Genomic DNA, 27,732 nt, shown 5'->3' with positions numbered 1-27,732 from the left:
CAATACTGTAACAAATTAAATAAAGACTTTAAAAATGGTCCACATCAGAAAATCTAAAAAAAAAAAAAAAAAAGAGGAGGCATAAAACAAATCTTGGACTTAACTTGGCACTTCATTTAGTTCCAAAATGTAGCAAAATAGCTCTACAGTATTTTTTTTAATTTTAGCATTTATAATCAGTGCTTTGTATTGCAATTTGTAGCTTTCTGGGTGGCTTAAAAGAAGTTTCATCCCTTTTCTTCAAGGCCAGGCAGGTGAAGCCTGGTAGTTCCTTAGTCATTACATGCCTTGGTACAGGGAATCAGTGTCTGTGTGCAGGAAGTACTGAGGGTCTGTGCCCACCTTAGAGCTAGAGAAGAGGACACAGAGAGCCCCGGGCTGGCCAGCAGAAAGGAGCCCCGCGTGAGTGTGAGATGCAGAGAGTGTGTGTGAAGAAGGCTTTAGAAAGGAGAAGAAATCCCAAGGAAGCTGCATCCAGTCCTACCCTTTGCTTGTATCGGTGCATTGGCTAATACCCAGGCAACCAGGCCAGAGCCTAGCACTAGTCATGGGCTATACCTCTGGGGTCAGAGCCACAGAGCCTCACTCTAGGACTGCTCCACAGCCTCCATCTCTCCCTCCTTGTGTCCCAAAGTTCTGGGAGTAGGGGATGGATTGAGCCCCTCATCACTTTAATCTCTTTTGATTAGTGACTTAATCCAAGGATCAAGGGCCATGGCACTTTGCTGGAGAGAAAACCCTGTGCTCCACTACTGCACCCCAACCATCACTGAAGTCCATGGTGAGCCTGCTGAAATGGCTGACCAGCCTTGGACTCACCGTGGCCACTAGGCAATCCAGCCACAGTGCAGGGCCATCTGGACCAGGACAGAGCATCACCTCCCAGCGGAGATGCTTGTGGGTGAAGCTACAAGACACCAGGGAGGAGAAAAGACAGGCTGGGGTAGAGGATGCAAATACGTTCCTGCACTTAAAAAACCCTTCCCTGGCTGACTTTTAGTGCTCAAACATACATTATAGCTGGTGTTGTATTGATTGGTAATCACGATGTGATATTAAATGAAGCTCTTTCTCTGCTCTTAAAATAAGCGTTTTTAAAGAAAAAAATAAATGAAGGAGGGAAACAGGATCTCTTTCAAGGAATAATGCTTCAAATGTCACGTGAGAGTTTAAAAAATAAAATTGCCAAAATATATGAATGCACAGGTTGCAGATGTTACACTGTAGAACCTCCTTCTTTTTCCCTTGCTTATTAAAAAAAAAAGAGGATAGCTCTTATGACTAGATGACTTCTTTCTACTCTTTCCAAAAAAAAGCATATGTACAATCTCTAAATATATTAAACTTTGCTCTGTGCAATTTCATTTAACATTCCTATGGCTGATCCTAGGCCCCCGTCCCGACACAGTGCATCCTATAAGGTGCTCTTACTTCTTTGCATAGGTATAGGAGGAATAACTTTAGCAGGGCAATCAAGAGTAGGGTAGACAGAGAATGAGCTTATTCATAGGGCTTGACAACTACTCCCCTGTCCCCGCACCACTACCACCAAGACAGACAAACAAACAAATACCACGCTAGAAAGTCTAATAAATGGAACACAGTGCAAGCCCTGGTCCTATTAAATTGAGAGATTCCTATACCAACACGCATTTTCCTTTTGGTGTTCTGTATCTTCCCTTCTGAGCAAATTCTTAATGAATAGCTCCAATATTTTGATAAGAAAAATAAAGGTTTGGACCTTCCTTTTCCCCATATAATCTTTACATTGTTCATTAACCCATCTCCCAGACATGCTAAAGCATAAAACCTATAAAAGTGCACTCAGAATGGATGCCGACCTCACATAACTTTCTGAACACATAGGTACGTGGAGGCTGTGCTCTGTTGTGTAAATAAAGCACGCCTGCCGGGATGGTCTGGAGTTCTCTACCTTTTCTGAAAACAGTCAGCGGTGGCGTTTTGAGGGAAGGAAGGCCTGATGAGCCACTGACCTGGCAACAACTGTCAGATAAGCAGTGATGAAGAGATCCGAGCTATGGTTGGCGTCGCATCCCTGAAGGAAGCTTTGAGGCTTACCCAGATGGCAATGCGTGCCAGGTCTTGAGTGCATTGTGGCCGGGAGAGAGTGGGCCAGGCCACCCCTCAGGGAAGGCTTCCGAGGAAGACTCCCAGACGTTTCCCAACAGTGACATCGGGATGTCCTGTACTCAGCTGGGGCTGAAGTCTGCTGGTGATGTCCATTGTCAATCTCTTTTCAAGCTTATGCCCTCCTGGGCCCTTCAAGCTAACGGCTCTACCGTGGTTCAGTTTGGGGCCATTCTTTAAAACAAAACAAACAAACAAAAAAGACATAGAAAAGATACCCAGAGTGCTGCCGTTTCCTGGCAACACATCATGATGTGTACTGCTCCCAGAAGTCCGATGGAGAACAGGCAAAAGACTATTCACAATGAAAACAGGTATCGCTTTTTGTACAAATGCTACTGAATAACATGTAGCTTTTTTTTTTAAGTGTCAAAAAAAAACACCAAAAAACCTCAGAAACGGCATTATCCAGAAAGGTTATCAAAATAGGCCTCCTTTCCAGGAAAAATGGGCTTGGTTGGTTCGATTGCTACAGAAGTCCATAGTTTTCAGAGCTAGACATACAGCAAAAAAAAAAAAAGTTGATTTTTTAAGGAAAAAAGTAGTTACAGCTGCTCTCGGCTGGGTTCTCAGCAAGAACAGTGAGGGTGGTGACCTTTTTTGTTTTTTGCTGTGATTTCACCAAGGTTCCCGGAAGTGCTTTCCCTGGGTTTCAAGTGTGTTTTATTCAGAAGGAAAAGCGCTTTCCAACACCCTCAGCACAAGTCAAGGGCAGGAGTGTCTGGGTGATGATCAGGGGCCTGTGCATTAGTCAATGAACCGCTGGCAGGCCTTCTTCCAGCGGCAGGCCGTGCACCACATGTCACGGTTCTCCATGCCGTACACCTTCCGGCACTTCTTGCCCTCTCCCCGGGGCTTCCTGTAAGACAGGCCAGGAAACAGTATTCAGTGTGAGGGATTCAATGGGCATTCTTTGCGGGGCTCAAAATCCCTGGAAAAATCTAGAAAAAGTTAGGAAACATAGTAGGGGGTCTCTCTAGGTTCGGCCGTTAACCTGTGTGGGATGTTTTCACAGCCACTACACCGAACTGTTAAAATTTGCTACTTTAGTACTTCCAGTACTCTTCAGCTTCTATTTGTCCATTTGTAGACATGTTCATTTGGGCATCTTCAAAACACTGAATTAAATAAGTAAATACAAGAAATACCAGTAGAGAGCGTTATTCTTTCAAGTTTTTAAATATGTACTTTCAAATGCTCTCTCGCTTCTCAAATTTCTAGTCTTCTGGTTAAGGGAATCCTGGCGAGGACCTCCTTGATCTGGATTAAAAACCCGTATTTTGTACTTCATTTCATACAGACGTTAATGCAACACGGCTTTAAAGAGACCCTGTAATCAGCATTACCTATTCTGCAAGAAAATTTGCTGTAAACGGTGACCCCAGAAAAATAACAAATCTTTATCAAGAGTTAATAGATGGGGAAAACCATGGGAACAAAAGAAAGGGTGTTTCATCCATTTCAGGGGAATTTTATGAAGATTGAATCTCTGGTTTCTCTTTTCCTCGCTGTTGTGTTTTTCAGTTAATTCCCTGGAGAGGAGGCATGTGGGGTTTCAAGCAGTCATACCTTAGGCTGACCGTCCCTCTGGGTGGGGAGGACAAGACGGTGTGAGTGTGCTGTCTCTGCTCTCCTGTGCCCACTGGGTGACTGTGGGTTGGTGACACCTAGTAAGCACATGGAAAACAAAGTTAACGGGGCAGGCTCTCCTCACCATGCATTTCGTTAGTCTTTGCCACGTGGGCAGGGGTACCCAACCATCAGGCACGGAGAGGCTGTGCTTCCTTCACAGAGACCACATGTTAAAATGGATGGGGTGATGCTCATGGTGGAATTTAAAGGCATCCTCCAACAGAAAAGACCCAGCAACAATGAATATTTTACCAGTCTTCATGACTTCACAACATCTCTGCATTCCCAGTTGCCCATTTTCACTTGAATATTTTAAACCTTAAAGCATATTCCTATTCCAAGCCTCATCTGTCTCTCTTTTAAAGAAGAAAAGACGTTAAGAGAGTTCTCTGAGATTATACAGCTAGTCAGTGGCAACACACAATGTGGATCTCCGCCTTCTGTTTATTCAGTTAGATCATTCACAGCCAGTAAATAAATGGCTTCTTGCATAAGACGTCCACATGGCAGACTCTGGGGTCTGAACAGGGATAATGGCAAGAAGCAAAGATCCCGAGCAAATCAAGAATGAATGTCAACCTTGTAGTACTTAGTGAGCATCCACTATGTGCCAGGGTCACTGACAACAGCTTTACTTTTACATCTACCCCACGTGATAAGTACTCACTGTTCCTATTTTATAGATGAGGAAACCAAGCACAGGGAGGTTAAATAACTTGCCCCAGGTCATGGAACTTGCAATGGCCAGGGCTGCAGTGAGCTCTCCCTGATGCCAGAGCATGTGTTTAACCCCCTTATGCCCCACCTCTCAGTCGTAAAGATGGGAGGGTCCCCTTTGTTCTCCATTCCTCTTGCATTTCTCACTTACTCTCTTTGTATCACGTGCTCACCTAGCACTAAGTATCTTCTCAGCAAATGGGATTCTCAAAAGCTACACAAAACTAATTTTATAACAAAAGATAAATGATGTTTCAAGTAAATATACAATATTGCCATATACAAAAGAGCAAACATCTAATAAATTGATCAACTTAATCACTTAGAAGCCAACATGACCACAGAAATACCAGTACCAACCAACAGTCATGGGAACATTCCATAGCATTGATTTTCTCTAGTACAGGGACCAGTATTTTCTATTTTCTTTCAATGTAAAGGAATGTACATAAGTGTTATTTTCCTAGTCATTAATTTAAAAAAATTAAACATGTAAGAAAAAAAATCTCACATTTTAAACCATTATTGCCATGAGTCTCATTTATTCTGTACCATTGGTCTTCACTTTTTGCTAAAGTTAGGTGGATTGAGGTCCAGCAGAGGTGAGTGACATACATAATTTTTAAAAAAAACAAAGCTTTGGAGTTCAGTGTCTGCATTTGATGTGGACGGATATGTAGGTTCTTCCAGAAGCAGAATCCCCCCCTCCCACTCCCATCCCCCATCCCATCGGGACCAGGATGGATATTAGCACAGTAGAGGGAGTGAACGCTTCAGAGTTTACTACCGCTGTAGACGATCTAGAATATGCTCATATGACTTGTTTTTAAGTGCTCAGGACAATGAAAAAAATTTTTGTTTTAAAAATTATTGTAGAACTTGTAGAATCCCAAGAGTACCTCTTTATTCAGTCAGAGAACTGGAAACGTTTAGGTGACACGACAGTGACACTGTTTCCATCAGCCAGGGATAATGTGGAAGGTTCTAAGTTTTGCAGAATTGCTGCACGTCAATTTTGTGTGGGGTGATATGAGATTATAAAATGCTCTTCATTCAACAAATATTTATTAAATACTTACTATGCCCCAGGCACTGTTCTAGATTGTGGGGATACAGCACTGAACAAGATAAAGTCTCTGCCCTCATGGAGTGTACATTCTAGTGGGGAGATAGACAATAAGTACAAAAACAAGTAAGGGCATTTTAGTGATAAGTGCCTGAAGAAAATAAAATAGGCTACCAGCCCAAGCGTGATGGAAGGAGAGGACATATTTGTTCAGGGTGGTGAGGGAAGGCTTCTTGGAGAGGTTACCTTTGATCTACAGAGCACTCCGGGGAAAGGGGGCAGGCAAGGGCCAAGGCCTCCCAGGTGCAGAGTGCCAGTGGGGCTGGGAGACAATGCGTGGGAGGCAGGAGGAAGGCGGGAGGACGGGAGGTGGTGGGTTCAGGTCATGTCTTGGAGCTGTGATGAGGAATTTGAAGGTGATTCTAAGTGCAAAGGAAGCCAGTGGAGAGTTTTAAGAAAGTGAGACATCTGGTTAACGCTTTACAAAGATCGTTCTGGCTCCTTGGAGAATGGGTTAGCAAGAGCCTGGACAGGAACCCCGAGGACCGCTTAAGAGCCTTTTGCACGGTTTCAGGAGAAAAACATACTGGTGATTTAGATGAGAGTGTGGCAGTGGTGGGGATAAGGGGCTGGATTCGTATCCTGTAGAGGCAGAGTCTGGGACTTGCTGATAGATGGGATATAGGACAGAAAATAAGAGGACAAATCTTTCGATGAATCAAGGATGCCTCCTAGGTCCTGGCCTGAGAGGCTGGAGGGATGAGGGTGCCACTTAACTGAAATTAGAAAACTGGTGACCTCATAGGTTTAGGGGAGGAATGAGGGGCAGGTTTGGACCCACTGCAGGAAGAACCCTTCTCTACCTTCTTTATTTCTGCTAACGGCTTTCTTAAGTCTGGAGTTGAGGGCACACGTGTTTCGTGTCTAGTCCTGTCTGATGGCAGCCCCTCCCGTTCTACAACAGACCTGGGTTTCTACAGGCTGCAGCATAGTGGAAGCCAGGAGCCTGTTCACACACCAGCGTGCGGCTTAGTTCTGTGGGAGGATCAATATCCTCCGGCTATTGATCGGGAGCTTTCCTGGAGATTTTTTTTTTTTGCGGTACGCGGGCGTCTCACTGTTGTGGCCTCTCCCGCTGCGGAGCACAGGCTCCGGACGCGCAGGCTCAGCGGCCACGGCTCACGGGCCCAGCTGCTCCGCGGCATGTGGGATCTTCCCGGAGCGGGGCACGAACCCGCGTCCCCTGCATCGGCAGGCGGACCCTCAACCACTGCGCCACCAGGGAAGCCCTCACTTCCACTTTATAGATGAGGAAATGGAGAAGTTAAGGAAGTTGCTGAGGCCACGCAAAAAGTAAATGGCGGACCCGGGATTTGAATATGGGCGGTCTGACACCAGACGACCTTGGAACTTGGTTCTGAATGGTGTCAAAGCCCTGCTTTTTCTCTCTTCCATCCTGCCTCGTAACTGATGGCAGTATTGTGTGCCCTGGAATAAAGCCCTGGAAAACATGATTCGGCTCTTTCTCCCACTGGCCTCCACATTCCAGAGTTATTTGTTTTACATCTTAACCATTTTTAAGTTCTATTTGGGGACATGTTTTATAAAGCATATAATACACTTAGAGAGTACTGTATGGTATTATTTCTAAATAACTAAAATGGGCTATATGCCTGTAATTTGTCTCCTGATTAGGTGTGACCTCAGAAGAGTTTAAAGAATTCTAAATCATAGTCTGCAAAAATCGTGGCTAATTTTTCCCATATGTTGAGTATGTTTGTGTTTTATAAGTCAACCCCAGATAGGGAGAATCCACTTTCTCTGCCCCCGGTTTTACAGTAATGAGACATGTCACAGATAACAACACTAGGAAGTACAACATAATGTCAGCCAGTGCCAGGCACTGTGTTCAACAATACAATGATACAAGGTGGTTGTCGTAGAGCTGAGTCAAGGGCATTGCTTGAAAGAGGTCCTGTGACCGGCTAGAGGTTACAGCTTGTAAATCCCAGTCAGGACTTGCCTCACACCAGAGCAGTAATACAGAGGTTGTGTCCTTCTGTAACTATGTTGGAGAAATTTTTCTTTGTGATTTTCTATCTCCCAAATGGGAAAAAAAAAGAAAAAAAGCCCCTTGTCTTGGTTTTAATCTCTTCTAACACAATATTGTGAACCCTCCATCAAAGTGTTAATAAAAAACAAACCAGCTAAAGAGCTAACAATTAAGCACTACTATTTCAGGCCTGGAGACTGTCTTTCTGGCCTGAAGCCTCTTGGAATGGCCCTTGGATAGCAGGTTGATTAGCTCCTATTTGCTTGCATGGGGCCTATTATGGACTGGATTTTGTGTCCGCTCCACCCCCCTTCACATGTTGAAGCCCTAATTCTCAGTGTGGTTGTGTTTGGAGATGGGGTCTCTAAGGGAGTAATTAAAGACAAATGAGGTCCAAAGGGTGGGACCCTGATCCAATAGGATTAGTGCCCTTAGAAGAAGAGACACCAAAGGGCTCTCTGTCTCCCTACCCCCCCAAAAGAAAAGGCCATGTGAGGACATATCAAAAAGTTGGCCCCTGACAAGGCAGCAGGAGAGCCCTCACCAGGAACGGAATCAGCTAGCACACTGATCTGAGACTTTTGGCCTCCAGAATTGTGAGAAAATAAATGTGGGATGCTTAAGCCACCCAGTCTGTTATGGCAGACTAACACACAAGGGCCAAGAGCTCTCAGCTTTCTGCCATGAAAAGACAGGGAAAGAAATGGAGATAATTAGGGGTCATTGGGGAAAAACAGGTCAAAGAAAGCAGTAATTAACCATGGTCTTCTCCCTACCCCTATGTCCATAGCCTTGGGCTAGAAAAGACTGAAACGTTCCATTGGTGGATAGGATCGACCTTCTGGGCTATACACCTCCTGGAAGAGGTCTTACCCAGGGAACTTATTAAAGCCCCAAATTCAGGAAGTCCAGTGTAGGCAAATGAATAAATAAAATTCTTCAAACCTTGGGATTTCGCAGAAGGAGATTATTTCTACTTTCTAGGAAGCATACAAAAGCATCCCCTCTTCAATACCAGGTCTCAAAGACATGGGAGAAAAGGAAACCTTAAATGGGGTTGACAACCTCAGAGTACTTGCTTTGGAGTACAAGAAATGTGTTCTTTAATGAGGATTTAATAAAATGGCAACTGCTCTGTTCTTCAGTTTGGATAAAGTTGAAGTCACCACGGATACTAGTACCTTATCATTTAAAACTTTTAGAGGTTCTGTCTGAAAATCCTATTACACAAATTTAGGAGGTGGGGATTCACATGTTCTCAGAGTCAGCCTGGCTCCCTGTTTTCTAGAGGTGGGACTAGCACCCCTGGAGAATTCAGGGATGGTTGCTGGCACCCAGCCAGTGGACATGTGACAGTCCTATGCCTGGGTGGTGTGGAGTTGTGAGATCCAGCCCCCTGTAGAAGGGGGCAGACAGCAAACAGCCAGTTTTTTTTTCTTTTAAAAAAAGCATTGGTAGAGAGTAGGGCAACATGAAGAACATTTTTAGTAGTAAGCCTCCTTGTCTTCTTTCTAGAATTAAACAAAAGCCTTCGAAAATGGCAGCTCCCTCCATCCCCTTACCTTTATTTTTAGATAGCGATGGCAAGCTTAACTGCTGAAACAGTCTAAAACCAGATAGATTGGGAATTCTCTGGCGAAAGGATAAATCAGAAGCTCATATAGGATTTTAGTGAGATACCTAGTTAACTCAGTTACTCTATGTACTTTCTGTCAAAGCTCTAGTCCAGAACATCCCTGGTAACCAATCGATAGCAAAATGAGGGACTCTGTCCACAGTGTCCACAGAGAGAAGAGTTTTAAAATTTCATTGTTAAAAAAAACAACAAGAGGAGGTATCCTGGCTGGTATCCTACCGTGTAAGACATTTAGGAACTTTGGAGGACATGGAACTAGTGAAATGTCAGAGAGAGAAAAACAAACATCGTGTATTAACGCATATATGTGGAATCTAGAAAAGTGGTACAGATGAACCGGTTTACAAGGCAGAAATAGAGACACAGATGTAGAGAACAAATGTATGGACACCAAGGGGGGAAAGCGGGGGGTGGTGGGATGAACTGGGAGATTGGGATTGACATGTATACACTAATATGTATAAAATAGATAAGTAATGAGAACCTGCTGTATAGCACAGGGAACTCCACTTCACTGTACAGTAGAAACTAACACAACACTGTAAAACAACTATACCTCAATTTAAAAAAAACCACCACACGGTGTGATGTCACACTATACTTCAGAAGGAGATGATTTAATTAATAGAACAAAGGGGACAATATTCCATTTGGGCTGGTCATAGAGGTAATTTGAAACGAAGTCTGAACTGGGCTGTTCTGTCTACACACTATACTTGTTTTTACACCAGATGAGCTTTAGGGGGATGCTCTTGAAAATTCTGCTCAAATCAAAGAAGGGAAGGAACGGAATTCGGAATAGCAGGTCTCTGTCATTCTGTGATTGTAGCTGCCTTGCTGGCTTAGAAGGGTTGTCTCAAATGTCATGTCGAGAGCCACTCTGGGTCTTTTTATGTCTATCCAAAAAAAAAAAAAAAAAAGTCGCCAAAAGGGCTGATTGTTTACCTCTGACACCCACCTTAGGGGATCATTGTTCCTGCCAGAAACAAGACTAATACCTACATGTCTAAGCTATGCTTTTTAAATGTTTACTAACAGGGCATTCATCGTATTCTTGCTTTTTGAGAACAACCAGCAGCTCCACTCTTCGTGAAGGAGGCACCTTTCATAATTATTCCAGATCCATGATCCTGTTTAAAAATCCTATTCTAGGAGTATTTTCTGGAAGCCACAAATTCTCGAATGCTGCCAGCAGGATACTTTTTATTGTTGACTATTCCTCTAGGGAATTTAATAAATATTCATTGACAGAACACAGCTTAATTGACTGAGCCACTTTCATTTTTATCAGCTCCACAGGAGACCTTGGTATTTGCTGGAAACCTCTGGGAGTTGCCAGTGGTTGCAATAAGAAGCTTTTGTGAGGTCCATAGGGAGAGGGGTGGAGAGGAGAAAATAAGGTTAATGTCTATTATCATAAGCCACTTTCCTGAACCTTATCAGGAGTTATAAACCCCCTTGAGCATCAGCGGTATGGGGGTCTATGGATATTCTGTGATAAGCTATAAAAGACCCGATATCTTTTTAAATGAATAGTTAAGAATCAAGCACATTCATGCTGAGTTTTCAGACAGTAATCATTTACCATATCAAATCAATTCTTATATACTACTTAAACCTGATGGCATATTTCAGCACTCATTTATTTGCAAATTACCCCTCAGCATGGACTATTCAGGCTTTGGAAGAAAAAAAGTGATTTCAATTTCTACTATTTGAACTTGCAAAATGACATACCCGCAAACAATAATTTCAAAGTCAAATCTTATAAAGTTACTCATAATGATAAATGCCATTTACGTATAGGATCTTCCTTTTATGTTCAGGGTCTGAGTTCAGCTATTAATTTTATAGAGCCTTTTGGAAACATACAAATACGCCAACCACGCAAAACATCTTGATATATTTCCAACAAGTTGTTTATCAACAGATGAAACTGTCCTTTAGTTTCTAAAATTCCAGTCAAAACACCTTTTTACAAAGAAGTTGGGCCTGTCTGGGCCACGAGACACCTCGCTGAGTTTACAAATATCATTTTAAAAAAAAAGAAAAGAATTCTTCTGGCATTCCAATTTTCGTCTTTTTCTTGCATGTTTCTACAATTTGTTCTCTAAATATACGTTTGGCTTTGACCAGATTTCTGGCTTTTTGCTTTTCTACTTACTGGAATGCCTGTGAAGGTAACTGGAGGAGACTGCCAAGAAATGCTGAAGCTGCTGCCATTGGGGGTGAACTTGGCCGATCCTGGAATGTTCACAGGGGGTGTGGCCTGTCAAATAGAAAACAGAGGAAGTTGTTATGAAAGAATATTTCACCTCAGAGTCTTAAGCTGTCATTTCCAAAGTAGGGCCTCAGAACTAATCTCAGCTATATTAATGACTAAATTATAATAGGAGGAAATTAAACACAGTCAAAGAGAGTAGCTAGAGATAAACTTTTTATCTATCTAAGCAACTGAAGGTATAAAAGGAGAAAGTTTTGACTACCGATTTCTGAAAAGAAATTTGCTTATACATACATATACCTATTTTAGGACATCTGTGATATACAATTCCTCACTATCAAGCTGGGGAGTCACTTTTTTATGCAGTGATGGTAGGTTGTAAATTACAACACTTTGGGAGGGTAATTTGGCAATACATATAAAAATTCTTAGCGTTCTGTATGTTAGCTATTCCACTTCTAGAATTTATCCTCAGGAAATGGATATAAGGATGTTCATTGCAGAACTATGTATTATATTTAACAAAACTGGAAACACATGTCCAATAATAGGGAAAAGGGTAGATATATCATGATATAGCCACGGAGCCATTAAAAACGATGTTGTTGAAGAATACTCATTGGCGTGGGAAAATGTTCATGGGATATTAAGTGGAAAAAACAAAGCATAGTGAAAACAGTACTACAATAGATTCCATTTTTTTTTAAATGAGTATACATACACACATAGAATACTTTTGAAGGACATACCAAAAATATGAACTAAGGGGCTTTCTTGTTGTTGGGACTAAGGATGGATTTTCTTTCTTTGCTTATGTTTCTAATATTTTTATGCTGAGCATTTATAATATCTGTAAACAGAAAAATCCCAATATTGTGAATATATGGTTTGGGAAGGAACTTCTAGATCCCTTAGTGTGTGTTCCAACTCTCATTGTATAGATAAGCAAAATAATTTAATTAAGTTGGTTCAAGCCCATGATTTCGGACCTAAATGCAACACTGACAAACAAGAACAAAGGAATGAATAATTCTTTTGACCGCCGTTAAGAAGAGTCAGGAATGAAAGTTATTGCATCAATTAATTTAATAATTAGCTCTATTCCATTGCTCTTGAGTTGAAGTCTACTAAATAAATGGCTGAATTCTTCCTCTACAGCTTTAGTTTTTCTACTTTTATACATACAGTTGCTAGTGACAGTGGTTTTGTAACTGGCACCACTGGAAAATATTTTGGCAATACATAGCTGTTCATGTTATATCCTAAGATTCAATAATTACTCTTCTGGAAATCCAAAGAAAAAATAAAGCTACTGGCACAGAGGTATCCTCTGTAGATTTACTAATGATAATTAAAAAGCTGGATAGACTAGAAAGTAGATCCCTAACAAAAGAATGATTAAAACCATTTAATGTTTTTATTTAGTTGAATTCGGTTATATATTCAGTTCTATGGAAAGTGTTTATAAAACAAGGGTGGGAGAACACAATCACAAATATGTACAGGATATTTTTCTTCTAAAAAGTTACATAAGGTGGTTGATAATTATGGGAAAATTTTTTTAAAAATTTGAGTGTATTGAAACTTTACTAAATCAACACTTAAAAGAGTTCATAATTGCTGGGGGAAAAGGAGCTTTAGCCGTGTCCTGTATTTGCAGGATTTGTCTCTAAGGTCTTATGAGACTTTGGAGTGAAGGAGAATCCCCTAGAAGGTCTGTTAAACACAGACTGCTCAGCCCCACCCCTCCTTCTGGTCCCACAGGTCTGGGGCAAACCCAAGAAATATACATTTCTAACAAGTTTCCAGGTGATGCTGACACTGTTGATTTGGGGAACACTGACAACCACAGCTCCAGTCTGAGAGAGTGAGTTACCAATTCAGAAGGGAGTGCACTAAGTCCCAGACTGGGGTGCAGGACGAAAGTGGCATTGTGTCAGCACTTTTCAATGCTCATCTTTTCACTTATTTTATTTTTTATTTAACAGGTACTTATATCATGTTCCAGGCACCCTTCTGAGAGTTTTACAGTATTAAGGATTTTAATTCTCATAACAGTGTCTCAGGGATCGGATCTTCAATCAGTACTGCAAAGTCCAAGGACCTACAGGGTTTCATCTGTGCGAGATTCTGGCTTTAAAAGGAGAAAGAGAGTCAGAATGCTACTGCTTTTGGTCAGGAGTAAAGTGATTACTCTCACGGTCCCTTGCCAGTCACCTGGTAAGCATGGTCGGTGTGCACGAGGTAGAGGGTGGTGGGAGCAGAGCGGCTCAAGGGTGTCATCAATTTTGTCTCAGTTTTGGCACAAGGAGTTTCTGTTCTGCTGGAATCTGGGATGGGGAAAGTAGGAGGCGAAGCCAGGGACTGGGAGGGCGAAACCGGGGCCAGGCTGCTCAGTCCGTCTGCCACCGAGTCTGTGTTGAGCTTGATCTCAGTGTAGTAAAAGTCTTCTTCTCCATCACTGTAGTCAGACTCCCCAACACGCCTAATGCAAAAGAGAGCAAAACAATCCTACTCACCCAAGCCATTTTCTTACCTTGAAATCTGGCACATCACATGCTGTTCCTTCTGTCTGGAATGCTTTTCCTCTGTTCTGTCTGCCTGGCAAACTCTTACCTATCCTGCAACACTCAACTGTCCACTTCCAGGGAAGCATTCCTTGACTTCCTAAAGCAATTTATTCAATTAACCAACCAATCAATCAATTATTCAACAACAATTCATTGAGAGTCTACTATGTCCTGGCTCTTTTTTTAGAGTCCCACTATTACAGTGAACAAAACATAAATAGACTCTGCCCTGATGGAACATACAGTCTAGGGGGAGAGGCACACAAGAAACCCATAATGGAACACATCAAAAAGAACAAAATACATAGGAATAAACCTACCTAAGGAGGTAAAAGACCTGTACTCAGAAAACTGTATGACACTGATGAAAGAAATTGAAGACAACACAAACAGATGGAAAAATATACTGTGTTCTTGGATTGGAAGAATTAATATTGTTAAAATGACCACACTCCCCAAGGCCATCTACAGATTCAATGTAATCCCTTTCAAAATACCAATGGCATTTTTCACTGAACTAGAACAGATAATTTTAAAATTTGTATGAAAACACGAAAGACTCCAAATAGCTAAAACAATCTTCAGAAAGAACAGGGCTGGAAGGATCATGCTCCCTGACTTCAGTATAAAGCTATAGTAATCAAAATAGTATGGCACTGGCACAAAAACAGACACATAGATCAATGGAAAAGAATAGAGAGCCCAGAAATAGACTCACGCACTTGTGGTCAATTAACCTGCGACAAAGGAGGCAAGAATATACAATGGAGAAAAGGCAGTCTCTTCCATAAGTGGTGCTGGGAAAACTGGACAGCAACATGTAAAAGAATGAAATAAGAACATTCCCTAATGCCATACACAAAAATAAACTAAAAATGGATTAAAGACCTAAATGTAAGACATGACACCATAAAACTGCTAGAGGAAAACATAGGCAGAACACTCTTCGACATAAATTGTAGCAATATTTTTTGGATCTGTCTCCAAGCAAAGGAAATACAAGTAAAAAATAAAGAAATGGGACCTAATTAAACTTGAAAACTTTTGCATAGCAAAGGAAACCACTGACAAAACAAAAAGACAACCTATTGAATGGGAGAAAATATTTGCAAGTGATATGACCGATAAGGGGTTACTATCCAAAATATATAAATAGCTCATTAACTCAACATTAAAAAAAAAAAACAAAACAACCCTATTAGAAAGTGGGCAGAAGATCTGAATAGACATTTTTCCAAAGAGGACATGAAGATGGCCAACAGGCACATGAAAAGATGCTCAACATCACTAATCATCAGGGAAATGCAAATCAAAACCACAATGAGATATCACTTCACACCTGTCAGAATGGCTATTATCAAAAAGAACAAAAATAACAAATGTTGGCGAGACTATGGAGAAAAGGGAACACTTGTACACTGTTGGTGGGAATGTAGATTGGTGTAGTCACTGTGGAAAATAGTATGGAGGTTTCTCAAAAAATTAAAAATAGAACTACCATATGACCCAGCAATTCCACTCCTGGGTATATATCTAAAAAAAAAACAAAACAGTAATTCAAAAAGATACATGCACCCCAGTGTTCATAGCAGCATTATGTACAATTGCCAAGATATGGAAGCAACCTAAGTGTCCATCAACAGATGAAGGATATAGAAGATGTGAGATACACACACACACACACACACACACGCACACACACACAATGGAATACTACTCAGGCATTAAAAAAAGAATGAGGTTTTTGCCATTTGTAACAACATGAATGGACTTGGAGGGTATTATGCTAAGTGAAATAAGTCAGATTCAGAAAGACAAATACTGTATGATGTTACTTATATATGGAATCTAAAACACACAAAAAACAGTGAATATAACAAAAAAGAAGCAGACTCACAGATATAGAGAACAAACCAGTAGTTATCAGTGGGGAGAGGGGAGGGAGGAGGGGCAGTATATGGGTAGAGGATTAAGAGGTACAAACTATTATGTATAAAATAAGCTACAAGGATATATTACTGTACAATACAGGGAATATAGCCAATATTTTATAACAACTATAAATGGAGTATAACCTTAAAAAATTGTGAATTACCAGAATGTACATCTGTAACTTATATAATATTGTACATCGACTATAACTCATAAAAAAGTAAACCCATAAGGAAATAGACATTTAATACATCAGGTAGTGATAAATCCCAGAAGGAAAAATTAAGCAGCATTAAAAGTGTCCTTAATCAGTGTAAATGACGGGGTCAACATTTTAAATAGTGTGTTCAGAGGAAGACTCTCCGAGGAGGTAATATTTGAGCAGACGTCTATATGAGGTGAGGGAGAAACCCATGGGGGAACCATGTGGGAAGAATGCACAGAGTCCTGGGGTGGGCTGTCCTGGCACTTTCCAAGAAGGGCAGAGAGGCAGGTGGCTGGTGCTCGGGGCACCAGACAGAGAGAAATGAGAGAAGAGTGGCAAGGAAGGCAGAGGCAGGATCGCACAGGGCTTTGTAGCCCTGGGGGAAGACTTGGGATTTTGTCCTGAATGTGATGGAAGCTTCTGTGGATTTTGAGAACTCTGAGTTACTTTTTATTTATTTTTAAAAATTGAAGTATAGTTAATTTACAATGTTGTGTTAGTTTCAGGTGTACAGCAAAGTTATGTATTTATATTATATATATATATAAAGCATATATATATTCTTTTTCAGACTCTTTTCCATTATAGGTTATTACAAGATATTGAGTATAGTTCCCTGCGCTATACAGTAAGTCCTTGTTGTTTATGTTTTATATACAGTACTGTGTATTTGTTAATCCCAAGCTCCTAATTTATCTCTCCCCAGTTCACCCCCTCTCATGCTATGCCCTTTGGTAACCATAAATTTGTTTTCTAATGCCATCTAATGCCATTTGTAGCAACGTGGATGGACCTAGAGATTTTCATATTGAGTGAAGTAAGACAGACAAAGACAAATATCATATGATATCACTTATATGTGGAATCTAAAAACATGATACCAATGAACTTATTTACAAAACAGAAATAGACTCATAAGTTACTGTTGTTTTTTTTTTTGCGGTACGCGGGCCTCTCACTGTTGTGGCCTCTCCCATTGCGGAGCACAGGCTCCGGACGCACAGGCTCAGCGGCCATGGCTCACGGGCCTAGCCGCTCCGCGGCACGTGGGATCTTCCCGGATCGGGGCACGAACCCGTGTCCCCTGCATCGGCAGGCGGACTCTCAACCACTGCGCCACCAGGGAAGCCGTCATAAGTTACTTTTTAAAAGTATCACTCTGGCAATTGTCTGGAGAGAGAAGAGAGAAGAGGAGGGCAAGAGGGGTGGGAGGCCAGCGAGCAGACTGTGGAGCTGACAACAGTGGCCGGGCGAGAGGTGGGAGGTGGAAGTGACCTGAGCTCTCAAAATCGGGGAATTATTTTGCACGTTAGGTGTTAGGACTTAATTCTGAACTGTTAGATCCTCTGAGCTCCCTGTGAGGTGCGTTCAGTTTATTTAATTCACTTTATGTAATGACTTGGTACATTTCTGCAATTTTTTTTAAACCCCCGTCGCCTCCCTAAGACTGATTCTCTAGGGCTATGTCTTGTTCATCTTTGTGTCTCACCACACATATCAGCGCATCTGGCCTACAGTAGGTGCCTATTAAATGTTGAATGAATGAACGAAGGAAGCTGATGTTATAGCACAGTGATTCCCAGCATGAATTCTGGAGTCGGATCTCCTGGGTTCAAATCCTGACAGCTTCTAGCTGTGTGTGTGATTTTGGCAGCCTGCACCCTTATATAAAATGACGTAGCACAGCTGGCCCACCATATCTGTGGGTTCCGCAGCTGCAGGTATGGAGGCCTACTGCATACGTGCTTAGAAGTGTACCGCACACATAATAAGCACTGAGTGCGTATTAAATAAAAATAAGGCTGATGTTAAAAGGCCTCAATGTTGTGACTTCCCTGGTGGCGCAGTGGTTAAGAATCCACCTGCCAACGCAGGGGACGCAGGTTCAGTCCCTGGTCCGGGAAGATCCCACATGTCGTGGAGCAACTAAGCCCGTGAGCCACAACTACTGAGCCTGAGTGCCACAACTACTGGAGCCCGCACGCCTAGAGCCCGTGCTCTGCAACAAGAGAAGCCACCACAATGAGAAGCCTGCACACCGCAATGAAGAGTAGCCCCCACTCGCTGCAACTAGAGAAAGCCCACAGGCAGCAACGAAGACCCAAGGCAGCCAAAAATTAATAAATAAATTTATATGTATATTAAAAAAAGCCTCAATGTTTACTATCACCAGGAAAAATATCTTCTAGTACTTCTGCAGTTTTTCTCCCTGAGACATGGAAAATTGTACTTTTCCACAGAAAGCTTTGCATAAAATAACTGTCGAGTAAATAATAACATTTATTGGATTTATGAATTTCTAGGGAAATGGTGCACATCTGGCCACTTGGTTTTATGGGATAGCCTCTGCACATCTCCCTTCCCTGGGGCATCCCCAAATTTCATGACCATATCCAGCAGGCGCAGGACACTGACTCGGAATAAACTTTTTTCCCACTTACAATCCCTGTATAGAACTTAAAACACAAGTCTCCCCTTCTCCTCGGCCTTTCTGTTTAGCCACATCGGGGGCTTCTCCCAGCCTCGTTCCGTTTCCCCTGAGGTCTCAGGCGGAGGCGTCTAGGGAGGTGTCTGCACTGTACCAGGTCAGGCTGGGCTTGGCTTTCCTACAAGCAGAGCATGGAAGACCCCAGAGAGTGGGCTGAAGAATGTGCGCCTGTTCTATTCCTGTCCCCACTTCCTCTCCAGTAAAGGGCAGGCCGAGTTGCTACTGGCTGCCTGAGTGCCACTAATAGACACACAGGCCTGGGGGAAATTGTGTGTCCTACACGGGGATAAATCAGGATCAGCCCCTCGTGTATAAGAATGGAGTGAGATTTAAGAGAAAAACAGTGTACTTTTTATACTGGCATGGCGTGCACTGCAGCTACATCAGATGCAAGACACATATTTGGGGGTTCTGGAATGCCTCCTTCTTCCCCTAGGTCCCACAGCCAACACTCATTAAAAATGCCCCATCCTCCTACAGTCACATCATGGAGGACATGGGTTAAGGCAAAGGCGGTCCCCTTCCGACCCCTACCCAGGTCCATGAGAGCTTCATATACAGACAGAGCAGCCTTGGAGTCCTGCTAACCCAGGCCCATTCCTGTGCGATGGCTGGCAGGGATGTGAATCGTAATTCACCAAGGCAATGTGAAGCACACAGAGTGAAAAGGGAAATCCAGGGAAGTGAATACAGCAGCTGCACGTTGAATTTCACCCACCATAAGAGCACCCCGGAAGCTCAAAGGAAAATTCTGTGAAGCCGTTTACAGTCTATAAATACATATATGTGGCATGTGTTTCTGTGTAATGCTGAACAGGATTCGAATCGTTGGGCAGAGGGACTTTAAAACAAATACCCCAGGTCCCGATTATAGCTTCCAGAAGCCCTTCCTAAACCTTTAAAGAACTCTGAGCTATTTACTCTGTGAGCTGTGCTGACAGTGAGGTTTGAGGGGAGAAGCTGCAGGATCTCCTTCTCTGAAGCCTTTAGGAACAGGAGGGCATTCTGCCCCTCAGTGTTTCAGTGTGGTGTTTCCTGGAGGATGAAGTGGACCCTCAGGCTAGCGGAGCAGACGCCCTGCTTTGCTGGGCCACACCCACGGCGCTTTGTGACTTTCCACGTGCTGTGTCCTGGAAGGGTCTGGCTGTGTCTCCAGCATCCCAAGCCTACAGGTTAGGGAGATAGATCTCTGCTTCTCTCCAGTCACTGAAGGGGCCGATCCACACCAATCAGCAAAATCACCTTAGAACCAGTTCTTGTTTTCCTTTTCTACCACTTTTTTTTAATGGATGATGCATTCCCTAAATTTATCCCTTGCTGGGCAAAGTGACTGTAGTGTTTATTTCTCAACACTCATCTTTTTGAAAGGGCTCCTCCGTGTCCAAGCATTTTGGGGGCTGGTCATGTATTTGGATTTGCCTTATGCACACTGGTTATGACTTACAGCTTCTCAAGGTCTCTTCTCAGTCCCAGATCCCTGGACAAGAAAAACCCAGAGACTGGAGCACAAGGCAACTGAACTACCATTGCCCCTCTGGAGTGGCCCCCTAATCCCTGTCGCTAGAAACTTAGTTTCATCTTTCCTTAGAATGGTTTCTATATAACACAAGGAAGTGTCAGTTGTACAAATAAAGGACTTATTTGGGCAACAGAAAATGATAGAGCAGGTCATCAGGCATCATAAGAATAGCAACAGCAGCACTGATTGTCACTGTGGTTCTTAAACCCTTTTCAGGTTATATCTGCCTTTGAGGCTCAAAGTCATGAATACACTCCATTGGGAAAAAAGTACACATCTAATTTTACAGACAATTTCAGGGGGTTCAAGGACCCCTTACCCTACCCTACCCTACCCTAGTGGTCCATCTTTTACAAATTATTCTAACATACCTTTTAGTTTTGACCCTCACACATGCCCCTGCAGGGCTGATATAATTAGCCTCATTTTCAGAAGGACCTGAGGCTCCAAGCAGTGACGTGTTTAATATCACTTAGTGCAGCGGTCCCCAACCTTTTTGGCACCAGGGACCAAAGTTTCTGGAAGACAATTTTTCCACAGAGCGGGTGGTGGAGGAGGATGGTCCAGGAGGTGATGCGAGCCATGGGGAGCGGCTGTAAATGCAGGTGAAGCTTCGCTCACTTGCCCGCCGCTCACCTCCTGCTGTGTGGCCCGGTTCCTAACAGGCCACGGACGGGTACCGATCCTCGGTCCTGGGATTGGGGACCCCTGACTTAGTGAGTATATTAGGGAGGCTTTACAAATGTAAGTCACCTTCTTTCCACTTGCCATACTGGCCTATATTATCTGCAGTGGGCATCTCCATGGTGATTAGGAAGATCCAGCTGGCTCAGTCCCTAGTCCTGTGTTCAGAATTTTTAAGGCACGGTGTGGTGTGTAATTCTGAGTGCAAGTGACCCTGGATCGAACTGATGGAGGTACGCCAAGCTCTGAAGGGAGGGCTGCCTTACCCAAGATGAATGGTCCGGATGTGCTTCTGCATACCCACTGCAGTGCTCAGAACCTTCCCACAGTTTTTCCAGAGGCATTTGAACATCACCTTCATGGAGTTCTATACATGGGAGAGAAAGTTACATTAAAATGAAAACTAACCCAACAATTTTAATTTTTTCCTTCATTAGAAAAGCAGCAGCGTCCCATTCTCTTGACTATAACTCAGCACACCATTCTAGGAAACCCCCTGGCTGGTGAGGATCTTGGTGACCTCAGAGATTTTCTTGCATCCTTCATGAATACTGAGCCCTGCTGGAACATTTAGTTCACTTTCATTGAGGTGGTCACAGTGTCATTTAGGCATTAATGACAGTGTCTAACATTCACTGAGCACTTACCATGTGCCAGGTGCTAGTCTAAGAATTTATCTCATTTAATCCTAAAAGATGGATGCTATTATTATCACCATTTTATAGATTCATGGAAAGCTTTCAGGAAAACTTGCCCTGGCTATGAGCCAGCTTCCAGCAAAGCTGGGATATGAAGTTTGGGAGTCTGGTTCCAGGAACCACTCTCTCCACCAGGATACGGTTCCATCTTCTCTTACAAGGATCTCAGAAGTTTTCCGAAACAGTCCAGCACAGGGATTGAGAGCACCGATTCTGGACTGCCTTTCTCAAGTCCTGGTTTCCTTATTTATCAAGTAGGAACAATAGTACCTGTCTCATAAGGTTATTATGAGGATTAAATGAGGTCATGAAAGTGAATCATTTAGCGCAATACTGACGGGAGTAATTATTCAACCAATGGCAGCTATTATGGTCTTATTATGATTATACTTCCCGGAGTGAATTTGACAGGGAGTGAGTTTTCTCCAGGGAGGGTGCTTGTCGTTGGACTGCTGTCTCTTTGCTAATTGTTTCCATGGGCACGGTGACAATCACTTCCATGTACTCACCGAGCCCCATCCCGTTTTCGCCTGGGAACAGACTAGACTTCACTTCCCAGCCTCCCTTGCAGTTAGGTGGGGTCAGGGCCAGGGAAACATGGGCAGAAGTGACACACATTCCTTCTAAGCCTTGTCCCTAAACTACTTCTCAATGTCACCCAAGCCCGCTCTGCTGACTAGAGGTAGGGGATACCCAAGGACTTAGGGGACAGTAGAACCACTAGGTCAGAGATTTTTAAATTTTCAATATTTTTAAAATTGAAGTATAGTTGATTTACAATGTTGTGTTTATTTCTGCTGTATAACAAAGTGATTCAGTTATACATGTATATACACACACACACACACACATTTTTTTAAATATTCTTTTCCATTATGGTTTATCATAGGATATGGAATATAGTTCCCTGTGCTATATAGTCAGACCTTGTTGGTTAGATCAGGGATTTTTAATCTTTTGTTTGCCATGAACCCTTCTGGCAGTCTGTTAAATTCCATGGCCCCCTTCTTGAATAATGTTTTTTAATGTTTAAAATAAAATACATAGGATTACGAAAAACTGCAAGAGTACTGAAACAGCTATCAAGATATTTAAAAATTTTGTGAAATGGTAATATATGTACTCTTTAACCCATTAAATAACAAGATCTTTAAGTGAGTCTAGTAACTATCATGATTTCAAAGTAGTGTTAAGCATAAATGATATTTCATGATATCTGCTAAAATTGAAAGGTGATATGAAAATATCCATGATTTCTATTGGTACTAAAGTCACAGGTGGCATTAACTTTATTGTGGTTTGATGTCTTCGATCATAATTGCAGGAAATGCTATATTATAGTTAAAAGATTCATGACAATAAAGATATACTTCTTCTCCCATCCAAGTTCACAGACTCCCTGAATTCTGTCCACCCCCTTTCCGGGACCTGTGGACTCCAGGTTAAGAACCTCTGTACCAGGAGGAAGGAGCCTGGGTCCCTGGAGGATTGTGTGGGGCAGAGACACCCCTTCACCACCCCCGCTGACCTGACTGGATTGTGACATGAGAAATCCTTTACGGGGTTAAGCCACTGACGTTTGGGAATGGGTTATTTCAACCGTAAGCCTACCCTGACCAATCAACATAGTAGTCATGACACCTTCCTTGAACTGACGAGGGAATTGATGTAGCTTTGTTTACAAGTCTAGTAGGGTTTCTGCCCTCAAGCCCTGTTCTAGAAAGCAATCATTTACACATTTAGAGGATGATTCATAGTTATTATGATGGGATTAGTATCCTGATCCAGCCACCCACCCGCACCCAAGTCTTTCTCTAGGTTTCTCAGTTGAAACAAGGTACCTGGCAACTTCCCGGAGTGAGGATACCCTGTGTGTTGGGAATGGTCACTTACAGCGTGGCAAGTGGAGGACAGAGCGTGGTGGCACATGGCCACAGTCTGCCGGGAAAGATTAGTGACAGCAGAAGGAGCCCACGCCTCCTGTGGGCTTCATGAGCCCAGTGGCCTAGGGGTCCCAGGGGCTCTGGCCAGGTGGCCGGCATTCCTGACACAGCAACCTAGCCATTCCCACTGTAGCTCCCGGGCATCTCAGACAGCCTACCTGTGCTCCCCGCTGCAATGGGCAGTACTGAGCCCTAGGAGCTGCAGCAGCGAAGAGAGGGAGCAGAAGGTGAGAGAGGGATGTGAGGGGAGCTGAGAAGCAGAGACAGAATTAGGAGACTTTAAAGTACATGATCCTGATGCGTCGGTGTTTATTCTAAGGAGACGGTCCACAAATTTCAGGCTCCCTGATCTCCTTGAGCCACTCATCCAAACGCCTGAGATGTAAGATGAGCCAAAGGGGGAGAGTTTAAATCTTGCCCTGCCCCCCACCCCAACCCCAAGGTTCACAAAAAAGAATTCTGCTTGGTGTTTTTTATTCAAAGCATATGACAACTTAACAGTATGAATGAACAAATCCTCACCCTAGGAATGCTTTCTGCCCGTTTTTCAAACAATGAAGCTATACTATTAAAAATTATCTTCCACTTAAGGGAATTAATGACTTGAACCAAAATTACAGGTATCTGAGAGTCCAAATATCCATCTGGAAATGAAGTCATGATAGATGAAAACACTTTCTGATTCATTCCAAGCCTTTCTGCTGATGGTAGTCCTTTATTCATTAAACCAGGTAGCTATTTAGCAAGGAATATTCCAGTGGCTGGTGACAGAAAGAAATCTAAGAAGCTGTGCTCCAGGAACTTAGATCCTAGTGGGAGAGACAGAGAAATGATAATAAATGATGATGGTTTCAGGTATGGTAAGGTCACTGGAAATGGGGGTGGGCTGTGTTAGGTCAGACAAAGCCTCTAGAAAGTGACTTCTGAGCTGGGACCTGAGGGTTGGAGAAGAAGCGAGTCATGCTATGAGCTAGAGTTTTCCAGGCAGAGGGAAGAGTTAATGCAAAGGTGTGAAGATGGGGCAGAGCTTGACATATTGTAGGGCCAGAAAGGACAGTGAATTTAGAGAGAAAGGAGAGAGGCTGTGATCTGTTGGAAATAATGTGGAGAGGCAAGGAGGGCCAGATCATGCAGGGTCTTGTAGGAGAAGGTAAGGAATTTGGATTTTATTCTAAAATAAAGAAGCTACTGAAGGGGTTTAAGGAGGGGAACGACATTATACGATTTAGGCTTTAAGAAAACATCACTCTCTTCTGGGGAGAGAACAATAAGGTCACCGGTGTGATGCTCCCACAGGTCAGAGAAGAGGGCGGCTGGAAGAAGGTTTGGGCAGTGAGAATGGAGAAAAGTAGACACATTCAGGATCCATTTTGGTGCTCTGTAATGGCCTATACGGGAAAAGAATCTAAAAAAGAGTGGATATATGTACACGTATAACTGATTCACCTTGCTGTACACCTGAAACTAACACAACATTGTAAATCAACTCTACTCCAATAAAAATTTTTTTTAAAAAAAAGATCAATTTTTGAGGCAGATCGAACAGTACTTGCTGTTGGGCTGCGTATGAGGAATGTTAAAAGGGGTGGTGTTAAAGATGACTTCTGTAGCTTTGTGAGTTGTGGTTCTGTTTGGGATATGCTAATTTTGAGATACCTGTTATTGATCAAGAGGAGGTGGCAAGTGGGACCATGGATCTATGAGCCTGGAACTGAGGGGAAGTCAGGGCTAGAGATGTATATTTGGAGTCAGGAGCTGAAGGATTTCTTAACACAGATCTGGATGAGATCATCTAGGGAAAAACATGAAGCTAGAGAGGATTAGAAGGCCCAGGATACTGCAGCATCCAATATTTCATGCAGGAGATGAAAGGGCAGCCGGAGAGAGAGAGGGTGGGGAAAGCAGTAGTAATCCAGAGAGCGTGGTATTACCAGCACAAATAGAAGAAAGTGGTTTAAGAACGGATATGAGGCTTACCCAGTGTCACTTGATGATTCCTACCAATTAGTCAGTCAGATAAAGTCTTTTGAAATTAATAGAATAGTATTACACGACATATAGAACCAAATTCATTCTACATCTTAGGAATTTTGTAAAGGGTCAGACTGCCGATCGTTTTAGGAAATGACAATCACAGTGGTATTTTTGTGCCATAACAAGTATTATGTATAACATTCTGTTCCTAGTCTTTGCAATGGTACGTCAAGCATTTGCTTCTTGAATTGATTACTAAAGCTTGGTACTGATTATAGAAAAATAAATGTCATTGGTATAACTCCTTTCCTTAGTTAGGAGGAAATAGCTGGTATAGAGGTATCGAATCCCCAAAATACAATGAAGCTGGGCCAATATCCTCTCTAAATCCCTTGGAATTTGGAGACCTACCAATTGCAAGTGTTTGTGTGTCATCTCCTCAATTACGCCCATACTATTTTGGGCCCCTGCTAAAGGCTCCAAAGAAATCTGTTGCCCAAAGAAAATTAGGTAATGGAAGTGAAGAAAAATGATCAACTTTGCTTCCTCCCTGCTTTTCTCTTTTGCCCGTGGGGTACCACACCATCCCTTCTGATCCCTTCTAGCCCTATCTACACCTTTATAAAGAGCCTCTTCATTAAACTCTTCTCAATTACCCCACTTGAGAACACCACCAGCTTCCCCCAGGACCTTGATTGAAATGGGGAAAAAGTAGGTTATAAAAGAATATAAACAACATTATATATTTGGGAGGGTATGTAATACAAATAATTACGTGGTAGAAACTGCATGGTAGAAATATTGGGGAAGGGTATCTTATTTTTACATTAATTTGCAAACATAAAAATTACCCTATTTTAAATTTAAAATGAAAGTCACCCTGTAACACTTGCTTGATTAATTTTTGGAGAATGAAAGTATACTAGCATGAGCACCTCAACTTTAATGAAATCAAGTGACTTCTCTCTACCTAGGTGAAGAATGTTCTCGGTGGAACCAGAGGCCCCTTAAATGGTGCTTAAGTACTTTTCAAAGTCCCCTGACTACATCCAATGGAGACAAATCCTTTGTCTGCAGACTACTCACTGTTATGCTAAAGAAAAGTCAGCCATGGGAGGAGGAGAACAGGGAGAAAATAGCTAAATAAACACCCAGATTGCCACATGGATCCAAGCTTGCCCAAAGAGGCCAAACCAAGCAAAGCTGCCGGTGGAGCTGCAGCCTCCAAGTCTGAACGTGCCCCTCTGTGCTTCAGTCCTGGCTTCTCCTCTCAGCTCGAACAGACGTTCACAAAGCTGGGATGTCCGAGGGAGAGAGAGGTCCCTGTCGGTTGGGAAGCACAGCGTGCTAGGGTCCTCCACACATCTGCCTGATTAAGCTGAAGTTCCTGGCAGTTTACAAGCAGACTCACGGAATCTCACACAATGTGATATTCACAGCATCACCCAGGAGAGCTCTTTAGAACCACCCAGCTTTGGCCTCGTGGGCTACGATGGTTGGAAAGAACTTCCTGGAGACTCATCACTTTTGCAGCAGCTTCCAGAATGTCTCTCATACCGACTGCTTTGGGGCTCTAGGTTTCCTTCTTTGGCCAAGAAAGATCTTTGACCAAGGCTTCCTTCTTCATCTTCTCTCTGCTTCCCTTTCCATGGCAAACATCCATGCTGGTTTTGAATTATTTCGTACTCAGGGTACGTGGAGTAGTTTCTATTTTCCTGATAGAACCCAGACTGGTACACAGGACTGACAAGATGACTGCTGAAGGTCACCTTCAGTTCCAAGAGTGCAAACACAGCTGGATTTTGGAGTGTTATATGACACGTCCAGGGATAAGTTCAATTATAGCTATATTCCAGGAGGTACATAAGCATGGCTTTGAGCATCGCATGACCAGTTTACCAGACAGCTGCCTGGAGTTAACGTCAAGTTGCCTTTTCTAAGGCAACTGAGAAGATCCTGATGTATGTTTTTTTTTTTTTCTGTACGCGGGCTTCTCACTGCTGTGGCCTCTCCCGTTGCGGAGCACAGGCTCTGGACGCACAGGCTCAGCGGCCATGGCTCACGGGCCCAGCCGCTTCGCGGCACGTGGGATCTTCCCGGACCGGGGCACGAACCCGTGTCCCCTGCATCGGCAGGCGGACTCTCAACCACTGCGCCACCAGGGAAGCCCCTAATGTATGTTTTATTTGGCGACTGGTGTGTGTGTGTGTGTGTGTGTGTGTGTGTGTGTGTGTGTGTGTGTG

The 27,732-nt window shown here is 42.9% G+C and overlaps 1 protein-coding gene across 1 annotated transcript in view; it reads right to left on the bottom strand.

Moving 5' to 3' along the window:
- Window positions 1-2,548: 2,548 nt before the first annotated feature.
- The window catches only part of ZNF704 (zinc finger protein 704), a 205,479-nt gene continuing 180,295 nt past the window's right edge, over window positions 2,549-27,732 (bottom strand). Inside the window, exons 5-9 of the mRNA XM_029222667.1 lie at window positions 21,141-21,241; window positions 13,694-13,961; window positions 11,417-11,521; window positions 3,718-3,815; window positions 2,549-3,007 (exon numbers count right to left, since the gene is read on the bottom strand). Of these exons, the coding sequence (XP_029078500.1) occupies window positions 2,896-3,007; window positions 3,718-3,815; window positions 11,417-11,521; window positions 13,694-13,961; window positions 21,141-21,241 (684 nt within the window). The 3' untranslated portion in view covers window positions 2,549-2,895. The remainder of the gene's footprint in view (window positions 3,008-3,717; window positions 3,816-11,416; window positions 11,522-13,693; window positions 13,962-21,140; window positions 21,242-27,732) is intronic.

This window comes from Monodon monoceros, unplaced genomic scaffold (assembly GCF_005190385.1).
Source record: "Monodon monoceros isolate NGI ecotype Baffin Bay Population unplaced genomic scaffold, NGI_Narwhal_1 Super_Scaffold_14, whole genome shotgun sequence".
Taxonomy (NCBI): domain Eukaryota; kingdom Metazoa; phylum Chordata; class Mammalia; order Artiodactyla; family Monodontidae; genus Monodon; species Monodon monoceros.
The sequence above is the reverse complement of the archived record's forward strand: the minus strand, read 5'-3'. Positions and strand labels throughout refer to the sequence as shown.